The 21830-nt window shown below is 37.5% G+C and overlaps 1 protein-coding gene across 5 annotated transcripts in view; it reads left to right on the top strand.

Moving 5' to 3' along the window:
* Positions 1–21830, top strand: part of GRIA4 (glutamate ionotropic receptor AMPA type subunit 4) — a 238583-nt gene that overhangs the window by 176196 nt on the left and 40557 nt on the right. For all 5 annotated transcript variants that reach the window (XM_026860541.1, XM_026860550.1, XM_026860559.1 and 2 more), the window contains 4 exons: positions 5547–5753; positions 12381–12751; positions 14097–14295; positions 20008–20255. In XM_026860541.1, the coding sequence (XP_026716342.1) occupies positions 5547–5753; positions 12381–12751; positions 14097–14295; positions 20008–20255 (1025 nt within the window). The remainder of the gene's footprint in view (positions 1–5546; positions 5754–12380; positions 12752–14096; positions 14296–20007; positions 20256–21830) is intronic.

The following is a 21830-nucleotide window of genomic DNA, read 5'->3' on the forward strand; positions in this document are numbered from 1 at the left end:
GGGGGGGGGGGGGGGGGGCTTGGGACTCCAAGTGCACAGCAGGCTCGTATGACTGGAGAAGGGATGCCATGTGCAGCCCTCCTCTAACAATAAGGTAAGGTCGGTGACTTAGCTAGAAAGAATGATCATCTCTAATTTAGTAAATTGAGAAATACTGTGACAAGTTGTTGAGGTAGAATACAGGATAGTAGGCTGGGAAGACTACACCAAACTCTCTAATTAATTTCCTGATATAGCCAACTCTATACCTACTCTGAGATTGCAAAACTTAAAAATCACAAAAATCTTTTAAAACCAAAGCTTGATGTACATGAGCTGCATCTGCATTGTGGCTTCTGAGCTCAATAATTTAGTGATAGTCTTGGTGTTGGCAGATTAAGCTTCAAGGGCAGGATCCAGTTCATGACTGAGTCACCTAAATGTAGATGACTTTACAAAGGGCACTGATTCAGTTGCCCACTTAAAAGCACTCAGTGACATTTAAGATGCTCTAGGATATGCTGCCTACCCTCCATTTCTTACACTGACAGGATGGCACTTGCCTGTCTCATGCCATATAGGACCATCTGGATGTCTCAGGTAGTGGATGTTGTTTCAGGCACGTGAGATAATTTGTGCTCCAAGTATGTAAATTTTCGTCAAGTCCACAAAGATTTAGAAATTGATTCAGTAACCCATAGGTGGATGCCTAACACTGCGGATAACAGACCAGTCTGGAAAGGGACAGCACAAGGACCTGCAGAACAGCACTTGGAGGTCAAGCAGTTTACCTTAGGGTGTCTCAGATGTCAGATAACCTTCATTAGGTGACAGAACCACACTCATTGTATTGACTGATGTACTCTTGATGGAGTCTTACGTCAAAAATTCTAACTATAACCTTCTTTCTTATAATAGAAAAATATATTTTGATTAGAAATTTTGTTAATTAAATTCTTCAGTACACTGGAGAAAAAAATTGAAGTTTGTTGCATGACAATAATAAATACTCAAACCGAATCCTGGACACTTTATTCAGAAAAAAGACCCCAAAACCACTAAAACCAAAAAACCTTCCATTGACATCTACAGAAGTTTCTTTCAGAATAAAGTGTGATAATATGTGCCACTCCTGTTGTAAAAATGAGACATTTCCTTGCACAAATATTTGTCACTTTTGCAAATTATTTTTACAATGTTTAAAGATTTTGAAATGAACTTTAGAATAGGAAAGCCAAACATAGATCTGTTTGGTATTTGGGTTAGTTACTTTCTCCAGCTTCCCTTATAGTATGAATCAGTTGTAAGCATTTTACTGTACACATGGATTTGTGGCAATGTGGTGGAATGATTTGTTTACATCTATAAAGGTAATTGTTGCAGACATCAACTTGTATTTACAAATGTTAAGTATTGTTATAAAATTGTGAATTATATAAGTAAAGCTTGCACCATTTCAAATACCTGTTCCGTGCTAGTCATTGATCATTTCAATATGGACTTTTCCTTGATTCACTACCCCATAGAATGCTATTAAGTAGCTGAAATCTTGCAAATATTGCAGTGCTAAACCTCATTCAGCAGTAAGTCAAACTTGTCTTTTACATCAGTAGGCTAAGAGTTTATAGTTCAAAACTGTAGTAAATACAAAGATGGTGGGGAGAAGTAATATTTTTATTAGACAAGATGCTATAACTGGAAACAGTGAAAAAGTATGCCTGCTGTTTTCAGGTACTTTAGCTGATCTAATAGTTTTATAGTTTTATTACTATAAAACTATTATATTACCTCTTCCTAGATGTCTTGCATCTCTTGTATCTTTATATTAGCATGGTTACACTAACATTACTACTAATTCAGAAAATGCTATTGTAATATATTACACAAAACAAAAAATCTTTTTTCAGTGCCACAGATAAAAAAGAGCATCAAGATATGGCTGAGTGCATGCTATTGATCAATTCAGATTATTTCATGACTTTGCAGTGTGACCTTGCAAGTTTGCCTGTATAAGTTGCTTGTTAGCAAACCAGTAAAACTTGCCATTCAGTGACCAGATGTTATTACAATAGCATCTGCACACCTCATTAATTTGAAACACCACCAAAGTCTTGAACGGACAGAACTTACAGCTAGTGCTACTGCTTGATTATTTTATTTTTTTTTTTTGTAAACAGTCTTTATCAGAAAGCCACATTCAATACCACCCACATCCCCTCATCAAATTCTACTTGAAAATATATCTCTTATTATTTGGCAGGTGAAGTAGGCACAGCAATAAAAGAAACTGTTATTTATTCCGTGTAAAATAGGTAGGAGGGAAAGGACAACATAGTAAGCAAAAAGCAGTATGTCTTGCCATTATTTTTAATTGTATTGTTTTACACTGGCAGATCTCGCTCAGTTGGTGCTTCTTTTAAAGCAGTCACTGCAAGAGGTACTACCTTACTCTGTACAGAGAACTGCATTATAAGAGATGTATTTTGCTCTAAATCAGTAAGATCAGAGTGTGTATAAAGAGAAACGGACAGGAAAAGAACTAATGTGGTTCCTCCAAATCACCCAGCAGATCCCTGCCAGAACCCAGGTCCTCTGAGTCCTTCCTCACTTGGTGATCCCTCCACGGGATGGGATTGCCTCTGCTTGCACCTACCAAGGATGGTCTTGGACCCCACTGCTCCCCTTCTCGGTGTTCTAGCACAGAACTCATGGGGAGGAGGGCTGAAGCTTATTTAGCCTTTAACAGGAAAAAATAAGGCACCTGTCACTTTGCTTTGCTGTGCAGAGACAGTTGAAATGCTTTTTTGTAGCAGCCCTGTCAGTGATGAGGTACAGGCAGAAGCAGAATGTCTGGGTTTTGAGAGAAGGAGCAGACTGACCTGGCCTCCTCTGTGCCTGTCTGCTTTGTCTCCCTCTCCAGTATTATTATTTCTTGATGTGACTAATTGTATGCCTTTGGCTTGGGATTTATAAGAAAGGCTAAATCAGAAGAGCTAGCAGTCACTGACTGGTCTTTGAAAAACAACATTGCTTTTGAGGTGCGACAAGCAAATGTAACTGAAGCTTGTAAGGAGAGTCCACAAATGCAGGATGCTGGACAAATCTTGGCTGTATTTCTAGCTAGCAGTTGGCTAAATCACAGTCAGGAGACATAGAGTTTTTGACCTCTCTTTCTTTTTAACCATTTTTGTGCAATAACTTATGTAGAAAGACACAGACTAGCTTTTCCCCTCATAGGAACAAAAAGCCTACATGAGGGAGGAACAGCTGATTAATGTGCCCAAAATACTTCCAAAATCAAGATCTGCTGCAAAGAGAGGGCAGGACCCTTTCTGCCTGCTCTTCTCCCTCCCTCCCTCTGGAAAACAGGTGTCTGAGATTAAGCTGATTTAACTGAGGATAGGAGTACAAGAAATGGTGCAGGCTGATGGTAATACCAGTTTTCCTTTGAAGGTACAAACTCTGTATGGGCAAAGGCATTGCACTGCATCACTGCAGTGATTACAGTGCATAGTCGATGCTGTAGCTCAGCGGTCTTCACAGTGCCCAGGCCACTTGCATCAGGGTGATAACAGCTCGTTTTGTGATTGCTCCAATTCAAGAAGTCTGTGGTGATCCATGGATGTGCGGTGGTCCTAACTGTGGGCTCAAAAATGCAACAAACTGCTGTTGTCACCCTCAAATTTCTCTGGGAATTTATACTTACATATAGGTCAAGGAACCAGGTAGTCAGACAGAGTTTGATCATGGTGGACACTTTTCTATGCTGCGTGGTCCCTTAGCTGAAGTAGTGGCCATAATGCATCAATGGCCTCCAGCACTGAATTATTGCTAAAGGATTGTGGCCCAAAGAGGCATGTCCGTAGCAGAGATTAACGTAAGAAGGAGATGATGGGAGGAGAGGTGTTCTGGGAATACACTAGAGAGCGAAACTTTCCTGCAATACTTAGGAACCTGACTCTGGTTTTAAGGACTCACTAGCACTTCCCTGTTCTCAAACTGTGTTGAATTTATCTGGGACCTTTCTCTCACACTGAAGTAAACGAACTACACAACTTTCTGCACTCACATAACAAAGCTTCATTGTGCCATCCTTATACAGAGGTGGGTCCTGGGCAGTGTTACCACAGGGAGTAAACTTACATAAGTAAAGGAGTAATGCCTCCCATGTATAATCTCTCTTTTTTCTGTTTCTCTGCCTTTTCACCTTCCGGTAGTAAATTACAGATACGGTTCAGGCTTGCCTGTCAAGTTCTTCTCTTGGGTGGATCCACAGCCTGCTAATAGGAGCTACATATTGGCATCCAAAAGGAAAAAATTATCTGACACACTGAAAAATTTTGGAATTGGTTCATTCAGTCCTCCTGTTGCTCCTGTAATGCCATGTTTCCTCCACTGTTAAACACCTAATAGATGTTACGAAGTTGCTGTTGCTTACAGTTGATGTTGGTGTAGTTCTCAAGAAGCAGACATTCTCAGACTACATGTTTACTTTTATATTTTAATTTTTGTACTAATTATGCATGTAGGAAAGATGTGAATAGGGCAGAGTACTACCAAGGTTAATGTCAAAAAAACATTCACCAAGGCCAGCACAGAGAAAACTTAAGTTGCCACTATTTTGGGATGTAAATTCAAAGGGTGACATTAGTGACAAGTATTTTATCAGGAACTGGCTATGAATATGAATTATGTGAAGTAATTTAAAATAACCACCAGAAAGTATAGTTTCGCATAATGATTCCTAAAGTCTGAATCCACACAGCAAAAAAAGAAAAATGTGACTGTTTTCCCAAGGTGACCTTGATTTCCCAGTCACATAAAGTTCACTATTGTGTAGTATGGTTTACACGGGGAATGTAAGATCCACTTTCAAGACAGGTTTTATGCACTTAGTATCCAAAAATACTTCAGTAGTTCTTTTTCATGCAGCATGCAAAGTCAGCGTCAGCTTAATGCCATTCTTGTCCATGCGTATTGCTTAGATTCTTCCTAAAAGACCTTGCAGAATCTGCACTGTTTATTTGAAGGGGAAGAGAGGTGTTTCACCAGGAACGTATTTCTATGTTCACACTATGTATGTAGCCTCTTAGTAACTATGCATTCTAAACCCCAAGAAGGCAAACAATTCAGACTGTGCATCTGAAATTAGATTGACAGTAACCACACTATGCTAGAAGATATGCTTACTTACTGAAGTCAAAAGCATAAATTATACCTTGCATTATCCCACAGTTATTTGCGTTGTATGGGTTCAGCTTATGTTCACGCTTCAAATTTAGCATATACTGCACTGAGGTAATTTAAAATAAAGTAAAATTTATATGGATTCTTGGGTAGTTTTTGTGTTTATAATTCGTAAGGTTAATCAATCTTGTGAAATGTATAAGCCAAATTACAGTGTAAATAGTATACCTTTCCAGAAGGATTTCTGTTCATATATTTTAATTTAAATGTGCTAATACTATCCATGAACTTTTGATGTGTATTGTTCAGTTGGTAGATGACATGTTTTCAGAGTATATGCGGTATATTTCTCCTTTACAGTTCTACTTCTTTCATTATAGGAAGCCCCATATGTTATGTTCAAGAAAAACCATGATACGTTTGAAGGGAATGACAAGTTTGAAGGATACTGTGTAGATCTGGCATCAGAAATTGCAAAACATATTGGTATCAAGTACAAAATTGCCATTGTTCCTGATGGAAAGTATGGAGCAAGGGATCCAGAGACAAAAATCTGGAATGGGATGGTGGGAGAACTTGTTTATGGGGTAAGCATACCAATTTTTGAAGCAGGATTTAATATATCATAGTATTAGTCATAAAATAGGAAGTATATGTGCATTTTGTTTAACCTTGGGGTCACAGAAAAAAACCCAGAATTTTGTTTCAGATCTCTGTGCTTTCATTTATTTTCAAGAGAAAATCAAAGTTTCATGCGAATTCTACAATTTATTCAACTAGTACTGTGTAACATTAGAACATCCATAGTTTGCACATCTCTTAAAAATTCATTAATGTTAGAACTAATGTTAGAGACCATCTATTCCTGATACATTGTAAAACTTAATTGGGAAGAATATCAGTCATTTATTCATTTTCATGGAATGATGGACTGATCTTTTAAAAAAGACAGGACTCTTGGTCTAATCTGAGAAATGGAGACTCCCCCATCATATATTAAACATATAAAACAAGCCACTACAGACAAGTACACAATTAGGCAATTCAGAATTACAACAGACTTTTAAAATGAGTATCAGTAATAAAATTCAAGAGCAAACCTTGTTAAGTTCAGCAACTAAAAGCACTGTGGTATACAGTGATCTCGAGAAGAGTTCTTCAGAATAGCATAATAGTTAACACTTCTGTTGACACATAAAGTTGTAATATTTAATGAAGATAGTTCCAAGAAACCCATAAACATATTTGCAGTATCTGGTGTTACCAAAAGTAGCAAAACTCAGAGCTGTGCTTGCTGATGACTGCAGTTGCTTGTATCTGCACTGAGAACAGATCAGAATTCTTAGAGAAACTTTTCATTTCGGAGATGGAATAAAAAAACATAAATCCTAAAACTATTCAGGTGGGAATATTTCTGCCAATTAACTCATAACATGACTCACCCTCCCTGTAAAAAAACTACTGCATACCATTTGGTCCATCCACAGTTGCAGATTTTGCAATTCCAGTGATGGTTAGGGCCATGTGTGGAAAAAGTCCAGTAGCTTTTCTAGAAGCTCCATTTCTTTTCCCTTTTATCAGCTTAGTATAGCTGATAAAATTTTGTCAAAATCTTCTCCACTAGCATCAGTTCAGGGACTCCTCAACATGAAATAGACTGTGCTGTAGGACTGTGGGAAATGGTGCCACAGATTGTTATTAGTTTCCCCTCCACATGGGAATGAGAAGGTTATACCAACCTCACAAAACTCCCTATGTTCTTGGAAGTTCTTGGAGGAATCAACCCCACTTGTATCTTTAAAGAGTGGAAAAGCTGAATGATCACCAAGCATATATATCCACTTCAGTGGCTTGGAAGCAGCTCAACTCTCGGGATACTAAAAGTCAAGGGCTTTTCATACTTATTTTATCAAAATGGAGGTGACTCCTTGTCTGGCTTTTAAGTGCAATGACAAGCACATAGATGTCAATAGCTATGTGCTGTTTTACAAATTGTGAGAAAATTCTCTTGCCCAGATGCATAGTTTCAGTGGCCTAATATCTACCTGAAAATTATAGAGGAAACTTGAAATGGCACTTACATTTTCTGTTTGTGGGGTTTTTTTTCTTTTTATCACGAAAAATTTGCCTCGTCAAACCCAAACCGCCCTAGTACTAGACTGAAATAGTACTGTGAGGAAGCACACACAGAAGTTCATGCCAATAGTGGAAAGTGACCTGCAGCTGTTAACACAGCTGCAACAAAAATTCACAAGCATAAGGAACCTGTTGCAAATCACCTGCATGAAGAGGACATCCCAGAATACATGGTCAACACTTCATTTTTTTGTAATGGAAAAGAATGAGGTGAAGGCTCTTTGGTGGCCAAATTTAAAAGCTCCTACACAATTATCTGTTAGGAAGGCTGCAGTCTGATTGTGATTCTGGTATTGAGCTCTGGGAATGAGCTGCAGTAAAGCTGTCAGAGCTGCTCTTTTTCTTGAAAGTACTAACAGAAGTCCACTGTTGTCCAGCATATTTGCTTTACTGTCCGAAGGCTCCTTGAGGTTTTATCTATCCCAGTATATCAGTGGCACCAGGGAGTGTCCCTGGGCACTGGAACTTGGCTGACTAATCTCCTATATTGCAGCAATGGTCCCTGATATATTTTTGGCCCATAATTACTGTCCAAAATAATTTCTGAGCCCAGCTGGACACTAGGATAGGGGAGAAACCATTGCCTATAGGTAGCTTGGATGCCACCATGCTGGTGTACAGGTTAAATGACTTTCATAGTAGCAGCACAGGCTGTCCTGTGCCATCTGGCTTTAACACCAAGAGCTACTCCAAGCATGTTTAATGTACTTTTACAGGTGTAGCTTTAAAGGAAATTGCTATTTCTGTTAAAAGTTTGCTGCTTAAGATTTCCATAGGGAATCTGTGAAGAGCATCTTCCCTGCAACTTCCTTGAGTCCTTGCCAGATGATTTACAGAGCATTGGGTCCCCTGTCCTATTTTACATAGAGAAAGCATAAAAATCAGTCAGCCAGACTTTCCTGAAAAGCGCTGCTATAAGAGTGTGTTCACCTTCTCTGATAGATCCCCAAATCATAACCACAAGTACTCTGAGTAGTTGGCTATGCTTCAAGCAAGGATTTTTATATGCAGCCACGACTGGGACAGAATTTGCAACTGAATTAGCAAGTTAACGAGACAGTCTGTTTGGGAAACATTTTACAGCTTCTAATTCCCAATCACATTAAAGGATTAACAGACAGTTTTGTGCTGGCCAGTGAGATTGGACCTTTTCTGTGCCACACAAAAGGCTCCCCTCCTGTTCTTCTCTCTACACAGTACCCCAGTGCCTCAGTGTCACCAATGTCTCTTAGTTCTATCCCTGTTACTGAGAGCGAACACGTGCCAATTTTATCCCATGTCTACTTGAGACCCATAAGCACTGTTGGTCGTTCTGGTACCTGGATGCTCCAGATACTGCATAGGGCAGCTTGGTTGTTACCCAAACTCTGTAGTTGATTTTTTCCATCATGTTCCAGTGTATAAAGTGTTGTGGTGTACAGTTTTGCTATGACTGTACAGAAGGTTGTGTGCAGGGGTGTGTTTATTTTTCTGTTTTGTTTTTAGCACCCTGTTAAAAACTACTAGGAAGTCTTTTGTCCCTGATATATCTGAATGCCTGCAGTGGTCCCTGTGGAACGCTATAGACCTTGATATCTAAGGAGAAATGCTGGCTGGGCATGAAATACCATTAAGCACATGTAACAGGTGTTTCCAAATGCACTAACAGCTAGCTCCAATTAAATATTCATTCTCCTGACACAGAATGCTATTCTTTCATGGCTTAACACAAAAGGTCACAACTTGTTTCTGTTTAAAATCTGAGAGGCTGTGAGCTTCTGAAGTTGAAATCAATTCCTGGGTGATTTTTCTCAGCTTTACCACCTTCATACAGCTTGTACCAAGCATAGATTTTATTGACAAGCTTATAATAATATGTTCTGGAAAAGTAAAAGTGTCTTACCATCAGACTTAATGTTGTCCCATTGTATAATATCGGGAGGATCCAGAATCCATCTGTCTTTGTTAGTGGAGCAGCCTTGATTGAAATGCTGTTACAGATGCAGTTGATTCAAGTGTGAAGTATCATTAGTCTTTGTCAAAACAGATTTCACTGGCAACAGAATCATTGTTTGCACCATTGTTATATTGTTAATCATTTAAATCCATAATTATATGGTGTACATTAACTGGGCAAAGCACAAATGCTGATGATTATTATGCACAGCTATGGTCATTATTTAGCTTTCAACAACAAAGATTTTATGTAGGCCTTAATATGGCACACAGTAGTCTTACAAAAATAACGAATAATATGATCAGATTGGGGAGGATGCACTTTAACAGTTATTTGTCATCTAATTGTGACCTAGCTATGTACTGTCCCTTTGCAGTCATTGGCATGAAGTGGGTTTACATACATTATGAATCATCTGACATTAGATCACTGTCGTAATGAAAAGGGATAAGTTCCTGGTTTTCTTCTTTTAACTCCTTAAAGTAGTGTAGGCAGCTAGTTCTGATGTAGTTTGAGTTCTGCATGTACTCTTTGAGCATTTAAATTTGGTAAGATGAATCTTTTACAGTCTTTCACATACAATATGGAGTGTGCTAATTGGATTTTTAAAAACTCCACAATTCACACTAAAATGATGCTGTCACTTTTCCACCTCACATCATAAAAGCTAACAGCCCTCAAGGATCATTGTTTTAATCCCAGTAGCAATCCACAGACACAAAAAAAATTGTTAGCCAACACTTTTGAAGACCAATGACCAGGTCTATCATTTACACTGTGTTAATGAAGATACTGCTATGTGACAAATACAAAGATTAGCAGTAATAGACCACAGTTTCCCCGAGTCTTTCAGTTAATCCATTTCAAGGACTCCACATTAGGCATTCACAGTAGCTGATATTTAGAAATATAAGACATTGACTCTAAGGAAGGAAACTGTTCTTCTAGGAAAAAAGGAAGCTATGAGTGAATAAGATACAAAAACATGCAGCAATGCCAGTAGCCCAAACCACACTACAATCCTTAGACTACAGAAACCAAATTTACTTTACAAATTTCGGGATATTTAAAAACATATTTTAGACATGTTTTTTTGTTGTTTTTTGGGTTTTTTTCATATAATACCTATCTTCATAAAATATCTATTTCAGACGTGTAATCACAAGTCTTCAAGAAGCCAATTTTTTTAAAATGTCTTATATTACCAAATTTACATTAAACTTCAGAGAATTAGCAGTATTATCATAATGTTTACCCAAGATGTTAACACCAAAAATGTCTGATATGCTTGCAAAATTATGATTTAGTGTGCTTAAGCTGTAATATCTTTACAAACACTTCTGCACCACAAGTATTTCAGAATGACAGATATAATCTGATGATTAATATATAGCAATTTTAATACAAATTTGCATTTTTTGGCCATTGCACTAAAATGAGTCAGGTTTTTTGAATTATTCGAAATCATACAGCTACCAAAATAGGTTTAAATTTTATCTACATGAAATTAGCTTTAAATTAAATTCTGTAAAATACATATAACTCAGTATAATTTAGCATATAAAATAACAAAAACATATTCTTTTAAATGCCTTTATCTGTTTCAAAGTAGTGAGATGACAAAAAAGCCTACATTTCAATTTCTTCTTTTATCACACATGTTATTTATGTGAACACTTGAATTAAACTATTTAAGCACAACCTTGATTTTCAGCGTGTTTTAATCTCATTGAAATTGATGGGATTTAAATATATCCTTGTATATTTTACTAAGTATGAAAGTCCTTAAGAGCATCCTGAAAGACAAACATGCTTAAATGCTTTGCTAAACTATGGGTTATATACTATATCTGAAGATGCTACCCCATAAGATTGATTTGGCCCAACTTCGAAAAGAAAACTACAACAGTTCTATTGTGGAGACTTATTAATAACTCTTTAATTGTGCCTGTGAGGATGACTGGGCTTGGGGTGGGGTAAATACAGGCAGATTATCTCATTTATTGAGGTCTGAAGTGGAGTAATGCCACTGCAAAAGGCACATTGCAAGTCCACCTTATTGGCAACCACACAAAGTGTTCTCAAGCTATGCTCAGTTACCCTCCTTAGCCCATAAGCTGTATAGAAGTCCACGCTAGTCACAGAGCATGAGCTCTGCTCTGTAAATCCACATAGATAAGCACCACGATGGTGAACAGGAGAAAGGTTTCATCAGCTTCTGCGTCTGTTCCCCTACCACCGATGCATCTTTTGTCCCAATTCCCATCTTAACTACCTTTGTAATGACAGTTTTAGTGTCCAAGACAAGGCAAGGCAAGGAGCAAACCTTAGAGTCCCTAATGACAGAAATGACCCATTAGCACAGCTACAATATCTTTATAGTTCATGCAGACATCACTGTTGGCAGCCATAGTCACCATCATCAATAATACATAATTCAAGACTGGCATCTTCATTCCAAAAACAGAGAAACGTATTAAAAATTATTCCTGTCTAATAGGAATGGATTCAGCACACTTTTTATCCTTTTATTGAATGACTTTGCACAGCTCTTTTCTGTATACTTGCCTTTTAAAATCTGAATCATTCCTACTGAACTATCTTTCCCCCAAGAGAACTGTGTGCAGTTTTGTGGCATCATGGCAACAGTTAATCCCCTTTGCTACTTCATGCTATTTGGAACTTCCCTAAGTCTATGAGGTGGTTTCCCTCGAAGAATGATTGCATTTTATGAAAATATTATAATAAATGACTGTTCCTAGGATCTCATAAAAAGATCTCTATACATTCAGTGACATTAGGGTCATTCTCATTTTTAATTCTTCCTTGAATTCCTTTAAATCAAAATTAATACCTAAAATGATCTACCTACACTGCTGTACACCTCTATATGATTTAAGTCTTCTCCTTAGCCAGAAAACTGTTCCTATAATTATGTAAAATAACCTGCAATATGTATGTTTAACTAAAAGAATAATGAGTAAATATAGATTGTGATAGAAAGAAACAGAAATATGTTATAAAAAACATTTAAGCCACAGTGTCCTGATGTTAATGACATACCTTTGGATTTAGCTGCTTAGCTGAGAGTATAAGCCAACTCCAATTAATCTATACATCTGTATTTCTTTTTTCTTTATAGAAAGCAGAGATTGCTGTTGCGCCTCTGACCATCACTTTGGTACGAGAAGAGGTCATTGATTTTTCTAAGCCTTTTATGAGTTTGGGGATATCCATTATGATCAAAAAGCCCCAGAAATCTAAACCAGGAGTGTTTTCCTTCTTGGACCCTTTGGCCTATGAGATCTGGATGTGCATAGTCTTTGCCTACATTGGTGTCAGTGTGGTCCTGTTCCTAGTTAGCAGGTTTAGCCCGTATGAGTGGCACACAGAAGAACCAGAGGATGGGAAAGAAGGACCCAGTGACCAGCCTCCCAATGAGTTTGGCATATTCAACAGCCTCTGGTTTTCCCTGGGTGCCTTTATGCAACAAGGATGTGATATTTCCCCAAGGTTTGTGTCAAATCTTTTTACATTTGCATTTTATCTTCAACACTGAAGCATAAAATCTTCCTTCATTTATTTTCCTGGCAGTGTTTTGAAGTTCATTCTTTGGGAAGCCTTTTCATTTTTTTTTTGTTTTCTAATAGTTATGATAAGGGCAACAGAGAATCTGCTTTGAATTTCAGTCATTACTATTATTTTACGTATGTCAGTTTGCATGAACCACAAACAGCTCTCAGAAACAGCAGGTACACACAGGAGTAATTCCACTGAGTTGACTTCAGAGGAACTGTGTTGTTGCTAAATTAGTTCCATTGGATTACAATTATGAAATGCACACTATTATGCTGAATATTTGCATTGCATGAATGAATGTCCCATTTCTGTTCCTATCAAGTTCTACAGCACTGCTTCCAGAATGTCACTATCTATGAGAGAGAGAATAATTGACCATCTGTTTCTGAGAAGCCACACTGTATTCCTAAACTATGCCTTACAGAGTGGGTGCCTTATATGTAATATAGACCCCAGGCCTGAATTTCAAAACCTTTTAAGATGTTCTGGAACTTTAGTGTACAGTAACTACAGGTTCTTATTTAAAAATTATGACCCAATCTTTCAAATCTGAATGCTTCATTTTAGCCATTTATAGTGAGATTTAAAGAGTGTTCAGCATTGGCCTAACTTTGCTATTATTGAAGTTAGCAATTAAACTCATACTGATTAAAACTGGATGTACATTACTCCTCAACAGCTTTCTCATCAAATTACAAGTATTAAAATGGAAAATATAAATTTTTGCTTAACAGAAATATCTCTGTTACCACAAAATACTTGCTTCTTAAATAAGAAAAATGTGAAAGTTCAAATGATTGCAGTAGCTTGTAGAATGTTTGATATGTTTGGGTGACAGGAACATTTTAATCCTAGAGCCAACATAATCCGTGTGCAAAACCTTTTGTGTCTTTTGAGTTTTTTTAAAGCGGAAACAGAGAAAGCTACCGATTTACGGATACCATGCTTTACTTTTGTCTCCAAAAAGAGATTACCTATCCAGTATTTTTGACAGAATTTTTGCTATGTTAGGCATTTCCTGAAATAATAACACTGGGATTACTTTTCAAGGGAATTTAGACATCTGTATGTGCATGATACATAGTAATACAGTGAACTCTGTACTGTAGGCATTAAGATAGAAGAGAAAAACCATTTATTAGTATTTGAAATGCAAATGATCTCCCTCCCATTGACTGTTAATGATACATGTTCAGGAATAATGGTGCCTTCTCTCTTTCTCTCTCTTTCTTCATGGCTTAAGAGACAGGAAAATGTGCATTATCTTATTCATGTTTAGATCCCTCTCAGGTCGCATTGTTGGAGGTGTCTGGTGGTTCTTCACGCTCATCATTATTTCATCCTACACTGCTAACCTTGCTGCTTTCTTGACTGTTGAGCGAATGGTCTCGCCCATAGAAAGTGCAGAAGACCTTGCCAAACAAACCGAAATTGCTTATGGGACACTGGACTCAGGGTCAACCAAAGAGTTCTTCCGAGTAAGTTGGCATGTCCATGAGAGCAGCTCTCCCTAGCGAATGCTCTTATAAGATGCTTGGAAGTGTGAAAAAAAGTTACTTTGCAATTATGTGTGATACAGTGTGTAACTGCTGCAATATTTCAGCTACATTTTTACCCCCACAACACCATTTGTTGTTTTCAGCTATTTTAATTCATGGAAAGCTTATTGATCCTGTCATATTGGGCAAAAGAGGTGCCCTGAGGGACACTGAAGCCAGTGATAATTAAAGCAGCATTGCCCTATTGATTCATCTGAAGCTACAGTACTAAAATGTGCAGCATTGAAAGCCTATGATGATGAACATGGAGTCTTGCAGGTTTTGTTATGCTTATGGATTTGGCTGTGTGCATTTTGCTTTAGGGTCTTGGGTGGTGGGCAGGAAATTCATTTTTTAATTTTTTGACTTTTCAGATTAATAATAAAGAGAAAATATGTCTTGGGGATATGTGGTTAGAGCATTAAGAAATAACCTAAATAGCCATTCATATGTCTGTGCTGTCTGTATTGATTACTTCATTTTCATTTGCTTTCCTGTGTTAGTGTGGTTGGTAATCCTCATCATTTGCCAGCTGGAAAACAGGGAATCTGGACATCACAAGGAATACATAATAAACAGCCCCCCCTGCTTTATTTATTTCATGTTTCTAGCAGATGAAAGTTAAGCCTAGCAGACTGAATATGTGTGAGTTTAGGGTTTGAACATGGCTCTGAATAAATGCTGTGAGACGGTAATCCTTCCCTGGAAATTACACAGTTTAGGAGCATTATTTATCTGAAAGGTGAAGTTTAAGGCATTTTTAGAAGAAAAGGAGATGGAGTGATACTTTCTTATTATAGTCTAATTGAAAGGGAGCTGTTCTGTGTTAGATATTCCCATGCACCTTGGCTGTTTTCAGTTTGGCCAAACTGAAATCAGAAATTCATTAACAAAATTATGGATGGGATTTGTGAACTACAGACAGTATCATTTCAAGGGCAGCTGCTGAGTGACCCCCTAAAGATCTGTAGTGAAATAATCTTTTTATTCTGAGAGATATCCCCATAGAACATGCAAATAGTTTCTGTTAGATGTAAAAAGGTGATGCCTCATAAGATATAAATGGCACTTAACCAGCACACAGTGGTTAAGGCTTCAATGAAGCTGTCCAAGGAGTTTAATCTAAGCTAGTTTTCAAGATTTCTTCTATAGACACTGGAGAAAGCAAGCACCTCTGTGTATCCTGTATAGGACAAGTGTGTTGTCTTGAAATAAATCACCTTTTAAAGTATCTTCCTCTGCATAAACTCTAGAGGGATCCCACTGAAATGTCTAGGGTACTTGGTGCATCATTTTTTAATGGATACAGTTCAGCAACAGGATTCTACTTAGACGTGTCTTCTTCTAGAGCCAGGGTTTTGGTATACACCTAAATAGGACACTACAGATGCTCTCTGGGAGCTTTATTTTTACCTCAAGAGGTACAAACGCAGCTTGTGGGCCCTAGAAGCCCTGATTTCACATCAAACATCTACAAAAATGGTGGCATTAAGATATAGGAGGCTTGTCTGAGAATCAAAATAGTTTGATCCTGAGATGGGTAGATTTCCTATATAATCCCTCAGTACTCATTATTTATATTCATCTATGCTTAACCCATTAATTCTCCTTTAGGTCAGTTTGTGGAAGGTTAGATATTTAATTCTGGCAATCCCAGTTTCAGTCCATCACAACCTGAGGTGGTAATGACAATATCTGAATATAAATAGTTCCTGTCAACTAGAATGAAGCTGTGATGATAGTTAAAAACGTGATGCTGAGGACCAGGCAGATTTATTTAACTTTGGATTTATTAAGTTGTTGCATTTTCAGGAGTATCCAGTGCTTGCAGTTTTTTTAGTGATGATGCAAAAATTGATTATCATGGAAATAGTAAAGAATGAAGGAATGGGGTTTTTTCTTAAGAGTTTCAAAATGCTCATACAAGCAATTGTTTTGAAGTAATGAGGTCAGGTCTTTTGACATAAGAACAATCTTGGTCACAAAAATTTCATGATTCATTTAAATTATCCTGTAAATACAGATGCTTTTTTTTTTTTTAATCAGTATTTTGTGAAGATCTCTCCTTAAAGAGAGATCTTCTTTGTCCTCTGTAATGACATCCATTCTTTTGCTTTAATCTTAAAGGGTTAGAAGAAAAAAGAAAGAAAATCAATGTTCTTTATATTTTTTCCTTTCTTTCAAAATACAAAGGGAAACATTAAAAGTAGCTACAAATATTAAATGTAGTTGCATATGCAATATTTGAAGCTTTATCAAGATTTAAACTGTGTTTATCACTTTTTAAAAATGGTGCAATTGAGGCCATGTTATCAAATGGTTTCTAATCTCTGCAACACTGTGGTGATTGTTAATGATAATACATGTGCTATTTCTAAAAATATTTTTCACAAACCAGGGACAAAGATAAAATATCATTGACAGAAAATATTTGCCCAAACACTCAGAATCACAGAATCGTCTAGGTTAGAAAAGACCTTGAAGATCATCCAGTCCAACCGTCAATCTAACACTGACAGTTCCCAACTACACCAGATCCCTCAGTGCTATGTCAACCTGACTCTTAAACACCTCCAGGGATGGGGACTCCACCACCTCCCTGGGCAGCCCATTCCAACGCCCAACAACCCCTTCTGGAAAGAAATGATTCCTAATATCTAGTCTAAACCTTCCCTGGTGCAACTTGAGGCCATTCCCTCTTGTCCTATCGCTTGTTACTTGGTTAAAGAGGCTCATCCCCAGCTCTCTGCACCCTCCTTTCAGGGAGCTGCAGAGGGCAATGAGGTCTCCCCTCAGCCTCCTCTTCTCCAGACTAAACCCCCCCAGTTCCCTCAACCTCTCCCTGTACAACCTGTGCTCCAGACCCTGCACCAGCTCCGTTGCCCTTCTCTGGACACGCTCGAGTCATTCAATGTCCTTTTTGTAGTGAGGGGCCCAAAACTGAACACAGGAATCGAGGTGCGGCCTCACCAGTGCCGAGTACAGGGGTCAGATCCCTTCCCTGTCCCTCCTGGCTGAAATATTTCTTATGCAAGCCAGGATACCATAGGCTTCTTGACCACCTGGGCACACTCTTTTCATAATACATAAATTAAGACCCACCCTGAAACAATAACAAGAAGACTTGTTTGCCAGGTCTAACATTTTGTGTGGTTGGAAGCAAACATCATCACTTTTGTAATTAGAGTCATGAGTAACTTTTCTGTCAGTGATTGATACCTGGCTGAAGATGAGCCTTCAGGACAGTTTCTCATCATTTGATCCTTTCTGATGAAAATATCAGAAACTCTAAACAGCTTTTCAGTCTGTTTTAATTTGGGATTGCAAACAGAAAAGAGAAGGGTCATTTTAAGAAAAAGAAGGCTTTGAGTTTCTTAGTGAGAGTTGCATTTTCTGAGCAGCTTGCTCAAGGTGAAAATAACTTTGTTTTAGCAGTCCTACTCAGAAAAGTCCTAAATGAAAATTATCCTAGTTTCGCTGACTGCAAGGGAAAGCTGCAATGTTTCCTCATATAATAATAAAGAATATCTGTTGGCTCACTCTTCAGTTTTCATTCTGAGTTGACACGTAGAAATTGAATGTTAACAAATGGAAGTTTGGGAGAAGAAAATGTTCTTACAGAGCAAATATCTGGTTAGACTTTGAGTATTTTTTTGTCTCTTGATGGGCAAAAGAAACTAAATCCTAAAAAAAATAGCTTTAAATCAACCTTTTTAAGCTGATTTAGGGCATTGTTTCCTCTTATTAATAGAGCTATTTTATGTGCTGCATGTTTTTAGTTTTAAAGGAAAGTGACCTAGTATACGCTTACTTTATAAAGAGTCTGATGATGTAGATGTTAAGATGTAAAAAATGATTGGAAGTGCAAGCATACAAAGGTAAATAAATATTCTTGAAGTGATGGCTGATTCATTACTGCTCTCTTGCACTTCTTTTCTTTCTGTAAATTTAAATCTATGAAATTATATCAGTGTAAAGCAAAAAGAATACATAGGTGTCTTAGCTTATGCTCTGCTCTCAGCCACTATTATATAAATGAAAAAGTAACTATGACTACAGTGGAAAGAGAGTGTGACGAGGCAGAATGTGATTGTGAACATGCATAGCTGTTATTAATTTAAATTGTACTGTATTTGACAGAAAGATAAAATGATGCATATAGACAAGCTAAAAAAGCAAGGATAATTTATGATGTTCTGCTATATGGTATTTTTATTGAGCATTTCTGGTTAAATGCCACTTACTTTCAAGTGAAACCTCCTTCCCTAACAAATTACTTTCTAAGTAATAATACAATCATCCAGTAATTGGTAAAAAGAAGCGCTTCGGGGAAATTACTTTTACCTATACAGAGGCTCAGTTGCAGGCTTTTTGAAGCCATTGTGTATTTAAATAATACCTAGTTTATAGAATTGGATATTAGTTTAAATGTTCTAAGGCCCTTTGTTTTGGGGATTTATAGTAATGAACATTTTCCTGGAGTGCTCAGCACTGTGTTGGAATGGGCTCGTAGACCAAATCCTGCTTAGCTGAAAACCACTGTTGACTCAAGTAAAAGCTGACTTGAGCATTGTGTTATAAAGTACTTTTTGCAGAATGCATAAGAGAAGACAAGTGTCATCTGTTATTAAATAAAAACACTGTGTAGTGTTCGGCTGATGCACTGCTGGTGTGCATGTATGTATCCCTCTTGCTGGAGGAAGCAAAGGAGTTGTTGAGTGAAGCTAATGAGCATGGGAAGCTTCTCAGCCTGACAGCATTTCCTTTTTTTCTTTCAATGAAAATATTTATGTGCTTTTATTTTTTATTGTTTTATTTTTGCTTAAGTTGTTACTTGTGGTTAGACTATGCATTCCCAGACAGGAAAATTTCCAACTAATGCTCTCTGAGCCATGAATTCTTGCACATTCTCTGAGCAAGCACATTTCTTACTCAATTACTGGCAGGATCAGAGTCTTTAAAATAAATCCACTGATACTGTGGTTCTAAAAACATACCTAATACTTCTTTAAGATAAGTGCTTAGGGCATTTTGTTTCCTTTACTAGCATATTTGGTCCAATTTGCTGTTTCCATCTTTTATTGTGAACCATGTCTTAAAATGTTGTGCAGCCTTTCTGAATGTAAATTGAATGCAATGGATTCTGGACTCTTGAATTATGAAAGCAGAAACCTTACTTAAGCCACTGTGGTTTTGATGGTGTAAGAAATAGATATTAGAGCTGCAAAATACTTCAGGATTCAGCTCAGTATTTATGGGGAGATTATTTTGCTGTATCTCTTTCACATACACTTTTATTGTGGATATCTACTTCATATGTAATTCATACATAATTCCCTAAAACACACTTCACAACACTTTGACTGTGTGAACTGCCTTTATCTATCAGCAAATTCAGGTCTTAGCTTTGCAGTTATTTTATTGTGACTTCTAGAGGCTAACTGGACCTAAAAATATTATCTGATTATATAGTATTGGTATTTCTTGTTTCTTTTAAAATAATCATGGAATTCAAAGAAAATCCTTATCCAAGTATGATTTTCCCAACCCCAGTTTTTTGAAAAATGAAGTATGATTGATTTTATTTTGAACAGTGCCATTCTTAAATGTTACAATATTCTTTTGTTCTAACTTCTTTTTAATTTTCTCCAGAGATCAAAAATAGCAGTGTATGAAAAGATGTGGACCTACATGAAATCAGCTGAGCCATCAGTGTTCACTAGGACTACTGCAGAGGGAGTAGCTCGTGTCCGCAAATCCAAGGGCAAGTTTGCCTTCCTGCTGGAGTCCACCATGAATGAATACATTGAGCAACGAAAGCCATGTGACACCATGAAAGTGGGAGGAAATCTGGATTCGAAAGGCTATGGCGTAGCCACACCGAAGGGTTCTCCATTAAGGTGGGTGGAATAGTATAACAATATAAAATGTGTTGTTATAGTATTCCACCTTCCCTGATGTCCCTGATATAGCTCTTTTTGTTTTGTGTGTGAACATGGTATGTTATTTTTCTTTTCTTCCATTTCATATTTTTTTGATCAACAAAGGTAACCATTTCTAATTGTGATACGGATTTAGCAGTTAGAGTTGGCATATCTTTCAAGGCCATATAAAAACCAAACTGGTTGAACACTAGCTACTTGAAGTCAGCCTCAATAGAATTAACATCAGCTATTTCATCAGCTTTCACCAAATTCAACCGTTTATAGCACTATTATGCCTACATTATCTGCATTAGTATGTGCATCAATAATATGCCTACATTTTATCTTTTGTTTATTGGTTTTGGCTGCTAATTTCTGACTAAGAAGCTGCCTGTAACATCTTTTTTCAAATGCCATCACCTGGAGGCAATTAGTCCTTCATCAAAGCAACTTCATTAAAGTACTTTTTGTCAAAGCACCTTCTTATTTAGAAAAAAAAAGTTTGTGTTTCTAGCATTATGCATTTCAGTACTGCCTTCAAACTCACCAGTATTTAGTTTATCATGGTATCAGACATACTCAGTCAAGTAGGAGCGTTTTTGATTCACAGACTCCTTTTCATCCAAATTGTCAGTGAAACAGAAATGAAGGTACTAGTTCTGTGTTAAAATTGGCAGTATTTACCACTGTGTTGTCTTTAATGTTTAAGGCAAACAAAACTGGCCTTTTTCCTCTGGTAGACTTGCCAATTTTCTTTAAAAGAGCAACTAGCAGATTGAGGGAGTGTGGCCTGTGGAGTCCTACAGTGATAGGGCACATGTGTGTTAGGAGAGAAGGAGTGGCCTGTGAAGTGACCAGCACCCCACTTCTCCAATTTGTGCTTGTGATAAGGGATTACAGCAGGCTCGGATGAAATATATTCACAGAGACAAAGTGAGTTGAAGGGTGGAGTTGCAAGCATAGATGGAGCCATAGTTCTATGCAGGAAATAATTAAAGAGGTACCTGTCTACATCTGTGACCGCAGAGGTGACATCATTACCACTGTGCAGATTACTAGGCTCACTCTTAACTCACGGGTTTAACCTGTAGACAATATCACAAACCTCAATAGCCTTAACTGTTTTACACGGATGGGAATAGGAGTATCATCAGAATCACTTGCATTCACAGCAAAAGATTTGTATGTGCAGGGGAAGATCAGGCCAGTCATTTCAGTGACTGAATATGAATTTTTGGTTGTTAACATTCTGTACCTCTCAGGTTTAAAACCTGCCACCTTCACTGCTGAATGAAGTAGTAAGAGAACATCAGGAGGTGAGAGAGGGAAAATAACAGCAATAAAAATATTAAAGAAAAACATGTCCAGAACTCATGGGTTTATTAAAGGTATAAGACAGCAGATACTAGGAGAGGCTGATCTATTATCTGGGTATATTTTCAAAGCACTTATTTTTTATTTATATTTCTAATAGATTGCTGTCTGTTGCCCAGTGTTTCAGACAACCTAGAAGCTGTAGGCAGCACTGCAGTTTGGTGGAGCTGCTGTCCC

This window comes from Athene cunicularia (assembly GCF_003259725.1).
Source record: "Athene cunicularia isolate RWA chromosome 1 unlocalized genomic scaffold, athCun1 chr1_part1, whole genome shotgun sequence".
Lineage (NCBI taxonomy): Eukaryota > Metazoa > Chordata > Aves > Strigiformes > Strigidae > Athene > Athene cunicularia.